This window comes from Empidonax traillii, unplaced genomic scaffold (assembly GCF_003031625.1).
Source record: "Empidonax traillii isolate 1590-97213 ecotype Southwest subspecies unplaced genomic scaffold, ASM303162v1 scaffold1876:size139808, whole genome shotgun sequence".
NCBI classification, from domain to species: Eukaryota; Metazoa; Chordata; class Aves; order Passeriformes; family Tyrannidae; genus Empidonax; species Empidonax traillii.
The window spans coordinates 127,865-139,372 of NW_020957069.1; the positions used below are offsets into that span (position 1 = coordinate 127,865).

Consider the following 11,508-nt stretch of genomic DNA (forward strand, 5'->3'; position numbering starts at 1 on the left):
TGGAATCCAGGGAGAAAGCTTTGCATAAGGACATGGCACAGCCCCTTTTCCTCAGGCTCAGCTGGCACATCCCTGCTCTGTGAGGGGTGATGGTTCCTACACCAGGGTCAAAGGGCACCTTCAGGGGTTGGGGGGCACCTCCCATCCCCCCAAACAGATGTTCAGGCAGCACATCTGTCCGGCAGGAGGGCAAATACCGACTCTGGCAAGGCTTGAAACCCCCTTCCTGCAACTCAGCCCCAAAGGTGGCATCCCCATCCCTCTGCCAGGGCCACCTCCTCGTGCTGCACCCCCAGGGGTCCCTGGGGTGCAGGGGGTCCCTGCTGCCCCAGCTGGTTGCATAAGCCCGGCAGCCACGGGAGGTGAAATGGGATTGTGAGGGATTACAAGGAACAGGCTCAGGCTGCTTGATTCTTGTTTCTAAAAGGAGCTCTTAAGCTGCTGTTGTTTTCCTGGCACTTGGGATTAGGGGCTGAGACGTGTGGGGCGGCCCCCAGGCTGCCCAGAGGAACCCCCAGACCCACCAGCCTGGGCTCTCTGCCTGTTAGTGCCAAGCATGAGAGAAAAACGGGGATGGGGGGAGATTGACCCTCCCTGGGTACCCCAAAACCACTCCCATCCCCTCCCCACGTCCCCAGTTAAGGCACTGGGGCAGTGGGGCTCACTCCCCAAGTCTCCAGTTAAGGTACTGGGGCACTGGGGCTCGTGGGTGGGGGGTGTTTGTGGTGCCTCTGGTGCAGCCCCCAATGCTGTTGATGGACCCTGGGGTGCTCCAGGGTGGGCACTGGGGTGCTCACCCTTCCCCGTATTCCCTTTTCTTCCAGAGATTATGCACGATGTGATCCGGAAAGTGAAGAAGAAGGGGGAATGGAAGGTGAGCACCAAACCTGGGGGAGGGGGGGGCAGGAGAGGAGGAGGAGGAGGGTGGGAGGAAGGAAGCAGGTACAGGCAGGGGGTTCCCCAGGGTGGGGAAGGGCAGCTTGTGCCGTGCCCCCCCTGCTCACAGCCCCTCTCCCCAGGTGCTGGTGGTGGACCAGCTCAGCATGCGGATGCTCTCCTCCTGCTGCAAGATGACAGACATCATGACAGAGGGCATAACCAGTGAGTACCAGCTCCCTGCAGCCCACTAAACCTCCCTGTGGCAGGGGCAGAACCTCCCTCTGCACCAGAGGCATCTCCAGGCTGGCACAGGGCACTTGGCACAGCCCCCACCCAGCCCTATCCCACTTGGGATGGAGCCACAGCACCTCCCATCGCTCGTGGGCAGCTCTTGGTGCCAGGCTGGTGTTCCACAGGTCCCTCCTTGCCTGCTGGGGCTGCAGCAGCCAGAACACCCTGTCTCCTGGCAGGACCTCAACCCAAGGAGGAGACCAGGTGGTGTTTTATGGCAGCCCTGTAAATAAATAGTTCCTTGCAACGCTCAGAAAAGAGAAGGAAATCCCAGGCTGGGCACTGGGAGGTGTTGGGGGCAACGAGGTTTTGCCCCCAGGTGTTCCCCCATGGCAGGGAATGTGAGGATAAATCAAAGGAACAGCAGCATGGACAGATCCGTGGCCCCTGGGACCTGGCCAGTGCCCACACACACAGCCCCGGCAGGGACCGTGGGGCTGGGAAGGGGTGGGTGCATCTCCTGGGTGGGCAGGGGCGAGTGCCAGAGGGTGTTTTGGACACGGAGGGGTTGGCAGGGCTGGCGCTGTGCTGCCGTGGGATATCCAACAACCCCAATATCCCCTGTGCTGCCATGGGGGGTATCCAGCAACCCTGGGCCATCCAAGTGCCCCTGCCCACACTGATCCCTGCCACCATCCCTGCTTTTCCCCCCAGTTGTGGAAGACATCAACAAGCGCCGGGAGCCGCTGCCCAGCCTGGAGGCCGTTTATCTCATCACCCCCTCTGAGAAGGTGAGGAACAGGGGGTGGGGTGCAGGGAATTTGGCAGGGATGAGGAGGTGGGATGTCCGTGCTGGGATGGGCAGCTGTGCCCGTGGGAAGCATCCTGTCTCCAGCGAGGCCAGTGGGATGGAGGTGCAGAGCTCCCCACCTGTGCCAGGAGGGAAGGTGCTGGGTGACGCTGCTGAAATGCCCAGGGTGCCACCCTGCCCAGCCCAGCTCATCCCTCTCTCTTCCAGTCCATCCACTCCCTCATCAACGACTTCAAGGATCCCCCCACCTCCAAGTACAGAGCTGCCCACGTCTTCTTCACTGACTGTGAGTACCCAGGGCTCACAGGGGGAATATCATTAATGGGGTGCAAGCAAGCAGGGATGGAGGGAGGGAGAATGGAGGGGAGGGAGGGAGGGTGCTGAGCTCTACCCTCCTCCTCCCCCCTCTCACAGCCTGTCCCGACGCCCTGTTCAACGAGCTGGTGAAGTCCCGCGCTGCCAAGGTCATCAAAACCCTGACGGAGATCAACATCGCCTTCCTCCCCTCCGAGTCCCAGGTGAGGCCGGGCTGGGACCATCCCTGCTGGGTTGGTGCAGGGGGTGGCACAGCCAGGGGGTGCTCTGGGTCCTTCTCCAGCCCGTTGGTGTTTGTGTAACAGCTCTGCATCCCGGGCTGGCTCCTCAGCCCTTCCTCCCTGTCTCCTTTGATTACTTCCCACGCTGATCCGCCCCCGGGGGATTTGGCTGGTGCCCTGCCTTGGCCCTGTGCCAGCTCTGCTTGTTGGCCAGCTCTGCCTCCCTACCAGCCAAGGGCACCAGGGAGCTGGCCCTGTGCCACGTGCCCCTGCTGGGCACACGGGGGTCCAGGGGGACAGATGGTGCCATCAACCCTTCAATCCTCAGTGTTTCTGGGGAGTGACACCTCTTGGCATCTCCCTGTGCAGCCAAATTGGCTTCTGGTCTTTACTGGGGGCACAGCTGGAGAGCAGTGTGTCCCTGCCATCCCTGGGTCTCTGATTCCCTGCCTGGGAATGCAGGTGACTGCTGTGGATTGGGTAGGGGGTCTCCTGCCTGGGGAAGGCAGCAGGGCCCAGAGCTGGCAGCTGAAAGCCCGAGGGATGCCCTGAGCAACACTGAGCTCTGGCTGCCCTGCCTCAGGCTCAGCTGGGACCTTTGTCTGGGCACGAATCTGGCTCCCAAACCCACCCAGGGCTGCTCTTCTCCAGGCACCCACCCTGACCTCCCTCCCACCCCCTCCCCAGGTTTACTCCCTGGATTCAGCCGACTCCTTCCAGAGCTTTTACAGCCCCCACAAGGCGCAGATGAAGAACCCGATCCTGGAGCGGCTGGCGGAGCAGATCGCCACGCTCTGTGCCACGCTCAAGGAGTACCCAGCCGTGCGGTACCGGGGGTAAGGGCGGCGTGGGGGCACCCCTGGGACCTGCCCCGCTCCCCCAGCAGTGCCAGGGAGCTGGGAGTGTGCCCAGCACGGGGCAGGGCTGAGGCCGAGCTGTGCCCGGTGCTGCGCAGGGCGTGGGGGTGGAGGGGGTGGAGGGATGGACAGACATCTGTGCTGGGGGTAAACAGGCTCAGAACTGATGCTCTGCAGAGCTGGGGGGACCTGGGACTTAAGTGGTGCCACGGCAAAGTGGAACTCAGCAAGCAGGGGTGGGAATGGGCAACCAAACCTGCTCAGGTCCCTCTCCCATTTCCTGTGCCCTGGGGAGCTGACCTCTGCCCCCTGCCTCCCCCAGGGATTACAAGGACAATGCCATGCTGGCACAGCTCATCCAGGACAAGCTGGATGCCTACAAGGCTGATGACCCCACCATGGGCGAGGTGAGTGGGGATGGTGCCCCGGGGGAGGGTGTTGGGGTGAGGGCTCTGCCCCACGGCAGTCACAGACCCCCAGAACAGCCCCAGCATCTCCCGAGGGCCTGTGGGGCTGGTGGAACCCCTGAGCTGGGTGTTGACAGCTCCCCTGGCTCCGCAGGGTCCAGACAAGGCTCGCTCCCAGCTCCTCATCCTGGACCGTGGCTTTGATCCCGCTTCCCCGGTGCTGCACGAGCTGACCTTCCAGGCCATGAGCTACGACCTGCTGCCCATCGAGAACGATGTCTACAAGTGAGTGCAGCTCTGCCATCCCCACCAACCCCGTGGGCCAGCCCTCCAGCAGGGCTTGGAAGCTCAGCATCCCTCCGTCCCTCACAAGGCATCCATGGGGAGACTCCGGCCCTGGCTGCAGTCTGGCACGTGGGATGGGCAGGACTGGGGCAAAAGGGGCTTTTCCAACCTTCAACCCTTAGCCCTTTCCCAACGTTTAGTAGGTGAAGGGGTGCAAGAAGGGGAGAGTTGAAATAACTTCACCTTGCTGCTGGCAGAGCCAGGGAGAGCCCCAGTGTCCCCCCATGTCCCTCATCTTCCTCAGCCCAGGCAGTGGGGGGGATGTGTGCCCCCTCAGCCCCATTCCCACCATGACACTCCCTCCTCTCTTCCCAGGTACGAGACAAGTGGCATTGGAGAGGCTCGGATTAAGGAGGTCCTCCTGGATGAGGATGACGACCTGTGGGTCACCCTGCGCCACAAACACATCGCTGAGGTGTCCCAGTGAGTGTCCCCACGGGCTCTTTGCCATCTGGGTGGGACATGGACTTGGCATTGCCACCCACCCCTCTGTGAGGGTCCCCTCCCTGCTCACAGCTCTGCCCTCCTCCTCTCCCCAGGGAGGTGACCCGGTCCCTGAAGGAGTTTTCTTCGAGCAAGAGGATGAACACGGGTGATAAGGTGACCTGGCTGCATCTGCCAAGCCAGGGCTGGGCATCCAGGGGGCTCAGCCATGGGCTGGCACGTGGTGGAGTCTCCTGGGGGCACCCAGTGGGCATCTCTGCAAAGGGACAAGGGTGCTCAGGTCGCTGATGGGGAGAGATGGCTGTGGGGTGTCAGCCCTACACACCAAGGGCTGGGGAAATGGGGTTCCTTGGGAGGGCACCACACCACAGGGGTTGGTTTGCCCCTGGCACAAGGTCCCTGTCCCCCCCCCCCAGCAGCTCCTGTGTCCCCAGCCTGTCCCCTTGCAGAGCCCCTGAGTTGGTGGCAGTGAGGGGACCCTGGTGGAAATGGGATGTGAAAGTGGCCAGGAGCTGAAAGGACCATCTCAGCCCCAGCCAGGCACAGGGGGGCCCCAGAGGAAGGTCCCTGGGGGGATTTGTCCCCCTGACACTCCAGTTCACAGAGCTGCAGACCCTCCCCTGCCCCTCAGCTGCAGCCAAGGAGACCTGGCAGTGACAGATCAGGTGTCACCAAACCGCCAGGAGGGGATCACACAGGCACAGAAATCCTTGGTGGGGTCATCCCCTCTCTGCTCGCGGCCCCCAAGTCCCTGAGGGAGAGTGACCACGTCCCCTTCCCTTGCAGACCACCATGAGAGACCTGTCCCAGATGCTGAAGAAGATGCCACAGTACCAAAAGGAGCTCAGCAAGGTATGAGGAGGGGGGACTGTGTTCAGTGACTGGGCCCACCTGGGGAGCAGGAGGTGGCAGCACTCCCTGGAGTGTCCCTGGCCTTGGGTGGTGGCACAGGGACCTTTGGCTGCTGCCAGCACTGCAAGGGTGGCCCCTCGTGTCTCCCCAGTACTCCACCCACCTGCACCTGGCTGAGGACTGCATGAAGCACTACCAGGGCACCGTGGACAAGCTCTGCAGAGTCGAGCAGGTACCAAACCAGCTCCCTCAGCCCCACATCCCTGCTGGCAGCTCCGTCCTCGCAGGCTGGAGGGGTGATGAGCACGTGTGTTCTCTGCAGGACCTGGCCATGGGCACTGATGCCGAAGGCGAGAAGATCAAGGACCCCATGAGGGCCATCGTCCCCATCCTGCTGGATGGCAATGTCAGCACCTACGACAAGATCCGCATCATCCTGCTCTACATCTTCCTGAAGAACGGTGAGGGCACCTGGGCAGGGGTGGGTGCAGGCAGCTCCCAGGTTTGGCCAGGATAAGCCAGATGGAAAAGCCCAGCCCTGCCTGCCTGGCCAGCACCCCAGCCTGTTGGGTGTCCTGAGGCAGCAGTGGAGGGGCTGTATCCCCATGGAGGGGCTGTATCTGAATGGAGGGGGCTGTATCCCCATGGAGGGGCTGTATCCCCATGGAGGGGCTGTATCCCTGTGGAAGGCATTCCTCAGGACACTGTCTCCCCCCTTGCACTTCCAGGTATCACCGAGGAGAACCTGAACAAGCTGATCCAGCACGCCCAGATCCCAGCAGAGGACAGCGAGATCATCACCAACATGGCCCACCTCGGGGTGCCCATCATCACAGACGTGAGTGTGCCCCTCCCTCTGCCCTCTGGGAGGGAGGGAGGACCGTGGCTCTGCTCTGGGAGCCACAAAATCCCCCGGGATGCCCCTGGCACCCCTCTGGGTGGCCCCTCTGCCGCAGCCCCCGTGTCTCAGCGTGTCCCTGTGCTCCCTGTGCCCAGTCCACCCTGCGCCGCCGCAGCAAGCCCGAGCGGAAGGAGCGGATCAGCGAGCAGACCTACCAGCTCTCCCGATGGACCCCGGTGATCAAGGACATCATGGAGGTGAGCCAGCCAGGACAGGGGGGAGGGGGCAGAGCAGGGAACCCAGATCCAAAATGCAGTAACAAACTGGTTGGCTCTGTGTGTGTGTGTGTGTGTGCCACCTGTGTGTGCCACCGTGGGCACGGCTGGGTGGCCTCGTCACAGCATTGCCCAGTGTCCCAGCTGACCCAGGGGACAGGGATGGCTCTGCTCAGCTGTGCCTGTTCCCACAGGAGCTATCTTTAGGAGCTCTGTGCTCGGGTAGCCCTGAGCAGAGCCAAAAAGTGCAGAGCTGGGGGATCCCAGGCACCAAAACCAGTCCCCAACACAGACATTCCACCTCAGACAGACAGACAGACAGATCCTGGAGCCACATTTTGGGGACAGGGACATCAGTGCTGCCTCTGCTCTCAGGCACTGAGACAAGCAGAGCCTCAGCTCCCTGGATTCCCAAAACCACAGAGCTCATTCTTTCCTTTGTCACAAACTCCCTAGGGGTGACTTCATACCCAGGACACCCCTAAACCTCATCCCCAGGGCCAGAGGGGCCTGCCCAGGGCAGCAGCACCTCACCAAGGTCTCATGAGTGGCATTCACCCTCCAGCACTGGTGAAGCAGCAGGGAGGGGATCACAGGGGTGAAACCTCCAGCTCAGCTCGTGCCCCTGAGCTTCCCAGGAGGGGAATCCTGGACACAGCCCTCCTGAGGGGCTCTGGGGCCACAGGCTGTGCCTGGCTCCTCACTCACCCTGAGTCACTCTCTGCCCACAGGATGCCATCGATGACAAGCTGGACACCAAGCACTACCCGTACATCTCCACCCGCTCCTCCGCCTCCTTCAGCACCACTGCCGTCAGGTGGGTCCCCTCGTCCTCCCCTGGGCATCCTCACCTGGATCAGGGTCCCCCTGTGCTCCCCTGGGCATCCTCACCTGGATCAGGGTCCCCCTGTGCTCCCCTGGGCATCCTCACCTGGATCAGGGTCCCCCTGTGCTCCCCTGGGCATCCTCACCAGGATCAGGCTCCCCCTGTCCTTCTCCAGTGCATCCTCACCTGTTTCACCATCAGCATCCATCCCTCCTGGCTCCAGGGGCTGCCTCCAGGAGCAGGTCTATGAGCTGCTCTGTGCTCATTCAGGCATCCAGTAGCTCAGTTTCTCCTCAGGCATCCTGTTCCTCAGTTTCCCTTCAGGAAAACTGGAATCCCATGCCTCAGTTTCCCTCCAGACGTCCTGTGCCTCCATTTCCCTTTAGGAACACCATGTCTCAGTTTCCCTTCAGACACTCCATGCTTCAGCTTCCCCTTAGGGATCCCATTCTTCATTTACCCCAGCCATCCAATTCCTCATTTCCCCCAGCCATCCCATTCCTCATTTTCCCTCCAGACATCCCATTCCTTGTTTCCCCTCCAGCCATCCCGTATCTCAGTTTCCCTCCAGGTATCCCATTCCTCAGTTTCCCTGTGGACATCCCATTCCTCAGCTTCCCTCCAGACATCCTGTGTTTCCGTTTCCCTACAGGAATCCCATATTTCCATTTCTCCCAGGAATCCCATGCCTCAGTTTCCCTTCAGTCGTCCCATACCTCCATTTCCCCCAGGCATCCTATCTATCCTTTTCCATTCAGGCATCCCATTCCTCAGCTTCCCTCCAGGCATCCTGCGTTTCCATTTCCCTACAGGAATCCCACACCTCCATTTCCCCCAGCCATCCCATGCCTACTTTTCCCTTCAGTCATCCTGTCTCTGAGCTTCCCTCCTGCCATCCCATTCCTCAACTTCCCTCCTGCCATCCCGTGCCTCGCTTTCCCCGCCCGTAACCACGAGCAGCCACTGGAAAGCCACGCTCCGCCACGAGCAAACCAACGTGCCCTTGAGCCGAGAGGTGGTGCGTGGTGGTGCCCTCCTTCACCCTCCTCTTCCTCCCTCAGCGCCCGCTACGGCCACTGGCACAAGAACAAGGCTCCTGGCGAGTACCGCAGCGGGCCCCGCCTCATCATCTTCATCCTGGGCGGGGTGAGCATGAACGAGATGCGCTGCGCCTACGAGGTGACACAAGCCAGCGGCAAGTGGGAGGTGCTAATAGGTGAGTGGGGACCCCCCGGGCCCACCCCTGGGTGCTGCCTGCGCTCATCCCACGCTCCATCCCGCTGGCTCCCGGCTCCAGGCGTCTGCGGGAGCTGGGACGCAGCAGGAGGGTTCTCTCCCCGGCCCCGCGTCACTCCACCCCATTCTCATTTTGGTTCCCCATTTCTTTGTCTCCCTGGTTGGTTTGGCCTGAGCAGGGCTGGGTGAGAGGGAAGGAGGTTTTGGCAGCTCGGATTGCTCCTGTTCTCGCAGCCTGTGTTGCTCGTTCTTGGGGGCCGTTAGAGGAAGGAGAAAGTAAACCACGAGGTGTGCCAACGGGAGATGTGTTTTCCTGTTGGGCAGGGCAAGGTCTCACGGGTGGCATTAACCCCAGCAGCAGGTCCCTCACCCCAGGCAGGACTCAGAGGGGTGAAACCTCCAGCACAGCTCATGCCTCTGAGCTTCCCAGGAGGGGAATCCTCAGCGCAGCCCTCCTGAGGGGCTCTGGGCAACAGGACATTTGCGTGCTCAGTCTCAGTGTCCCATCTCTGTTCCCAGAGGAGCTGTGGGTCAGGCAGAGAGGACACAGTGGAAGTTCTACCAGATGTTAGCAAGGAGCTTTTAGGTGCCCTAGAATTCCTCTGGGAAGCACAGCTCGGATACACACCTTGGAGATCAGGGGCACCTTTCCCTCAGCGTCTCATCTGGATTCCTGGTCCCTGGATTCTTGCCCAGGATGGCTGGTGGAGCCTGTTGTTGGCATGTCATCTGCTCCTTGGGAGCAGCATCCCATCTCCGTGACCTCCTGCCGCCCATGGATGTGTCCCCCTGTCACTGGACACCCATCCCAGCTCCATCCCATCCCATCCCATCCCATCCTGCCTCTCTCCGGGGACCATCCCCTGCATGCGCCTACGATGCTCTGGGCCCACCTGTGTCCTTCCTCACCCCAAAAACAGGTGGTGGTGGTGGTGGTGGGGAGCCTTGGCACGGCCGTCAGCCCCGCTCTGTTCTCCTGCAGGTTCTACTCACATTCTCACTCCCACCAAATTTCTCATGGACCTGAGGCACCCCGACTTCAGGGACTCCACTAGGGTATCATTTGAGGATCAGGCTCCAGCAATGGAGTGAGCCAAAGAAAACCAAGTAAAGGCAGCTTACTAACGAAAAAAGAAACTCTTCCTCCCCGAAGGGTTTTCTTTGATTCTTCCGGTCCTCCTTTCTTTGATTGTTGTTTTGGGTTCTGGTGGGTTCTCCGATCAGAAAATGCTTGCGGTTCCATCTTCCAGGTGGAAGAGCCTCCAGTGTCGCTCCATCACCCCTCTGCCATGTCTCTTGGCCCGGCCTGGCCTGCTCCTCCATGCCATGAGTCCCCCCCTCTCCAGGGCCGGGGCGGCGGGTCGGGGTCCTGCCTGCCCAGGGAGGTGTTCCAGGGCTGGGCAGGGGGATGGAACACCCTGAGGTGCTGCTCCTGGAGCAGGGCTGGGGGTTCAGTGCCCAGGGAAGAGGAGGCACACTCAGGTGGAGACCCCAGCACAGGCAGGGCACTGCCATGACCTCTGGTTCCCCAGGCAGCTCAGGTTTGCTCTAGTGGCAGTTGAACCCCTTGGATGGGCAGGAGCCCCCTGATGTTGTAGATCCCCCCAGACCTTCTGCTGGGGTTTAGCTGCTGGTGGTTTTCCTGGTGAGACCCACCATGGCATCCCCCATGTGTGCTGGTGTGGGCAGCGTGGTGGGGACCCCACTGGCACCGTGCTGGGTGCAGCAGAAGGCGAGAGCCCCTTTTCCTCCTCCCCTCTCACCCGTCCCCCTCCCAGCCTCCCCTCTGTCCCCAGGATGCTCCGTGCAAGCTGGGGGACCTCTGGAATGTCCCTCCATGCCAGCTGCTCCCTGGAGACCTCTGGAATACCCCTCCCTGCCAGCTTGCTCCCCACTGCCCACCTACATCCTCCACCCAGCCCTCCTGCATCCCCGAAGGTTCCAGTAATGCCCCCACTGCCACGACCCCCCCCCTGCACAGGCACCTCGCCGCCCTTTCCTCGTCCCTCCAGCTCCATCCATCGCCTTCATCCCTCCCTCTCCACCCCTTTCCCGTTATCCCTGCCCCCACATTCCCCTTCCCCACAGACGTGCATTCCCCGCAAGCATTTCCAGCGGCGCGGGGCCGGCGCCGCCAGGTAAGGGAGACCTGGGACAGCGGGAATGTGGCGCAACGGGGCGGAGGGGGGGTGGTCCCAAACCCGTCACTGATTCCTCGCCCCCCCTACCCCTTCTCCTCTGCTCCCACAGGGTCCACGCACATCCTCACCCCACAGAAACTGCTGGACACGCTGAAGAAACTCAATAAAACAGAGGAAGAGAGCAGCAGTTAAAAGGAAACGCCGTCACCACTCGATGCCGACCCACGTCCCCGCCGGGCGCCCGGCCCCGGGTGCCACCCTGCACCCAGCGGGCACAGCTTCTCTCTTGTTCTTGTGTTGACCCCTCCCCTCCCTCTGCCTCCCCCTCCTCCCCCCATCTCATTTTATCCACAGGGAGGGGACAACAGCCAAAAAAAAAAAAATAATATATATATATATTAAGAAAATGGATGCATTGTGTTTAAGAGAAAAAGATAAAAAAAAAAATCTATATATTTGTAGCTGCAGCCGTGGGAAGCGCCCAGGAGCTCATTGCTGAGTAACCATCTGCCCGTTGCTAGTGAATATGGTGGGAAAATAGTGGGAAAACACCGTTTTTTGGGGGGAAGTTGCTCCTCGCTGGGGTCCTGTGTGGGTGGAAGGATGGATGGACGGACACCCCATATCACTCCATCCAGTGCTGGATGGGGGGTCCCCACCACCATCTGCTGTCCCACGGCTTTTTGGGGTGGTGGGAGCCCCTGCCAGCGGTGCCCGGGGGTGCAGGGTGGGAGGTGTGAGGGGGGTGCAGCCGGGAGGCTTCACACTGTGGCGATTCCCACGTGAAAAGGGACCAAAACGGTCAAACCTCGGAGGTGGGGCTTGTT

The 11,508-nt window shown here is 61.3% G+C and overlaps 1 protein-coding gene across 2 annotated transcripts; it reads left to right on the top strand.

The window, feature by feature from the left end:
- The first annotated feature begins 824 nt into the window (after positions 1 to 824).
- STXBP1 (syntaxin binding protein 1) lies at positions 825 to 11,299 on the top strand. 2 transcript variants are annotated; one of them, XM_027908912.1, is made up of 19 exons: positions 825 to 874; positions 1,020 to 1,101; positions 1,825 to 1,901; positions 2,129 to 2,207; positions 2,336 to 2,439; positions 3,145 to 3,293; positions 3,637 to 3,721; positions 3,876 to 4,006; positions 4,382 to 4,489; positions 4,606 to 4,666; positions 5,297 to 5,362; positions 5,514 to 5,594; positions 5,685 to 5,823; positions 6,091 to 6,200; positions 6,359 to 6,460; positions 7,210 to 7,295; positions 8,366 to 8,520; positions 9,523 to 9,647; positions 10,791 to 11,299. In XM_027908912.1, the coding sequence occupies exons 1-18, from the start codon at positions 830 to 832 to the stop codon at positions 9,630 to 9,632; spliced, it is 1,770 nt and encodes a 589-aa protein (XP_027764713.1). In that variant the 5' UTR covers positions 825 to 829; the 3' UTR covers positions 9,633 to 9,647; positions 10,791 to 11,299. The 2 variants fall into 2 exon arrangements, with proteins under 2 accessions (XP_027764713.1, XP_027764714.1); XM_027908913.1 differs by lacking the exon at positions 9,523 to 9,647 and having other exon boundaries at positions 10,791 to 11,115.
- The last annotated feature ends 209 nt before the right edge of the window (positions 11,300 to 11,508 follow it).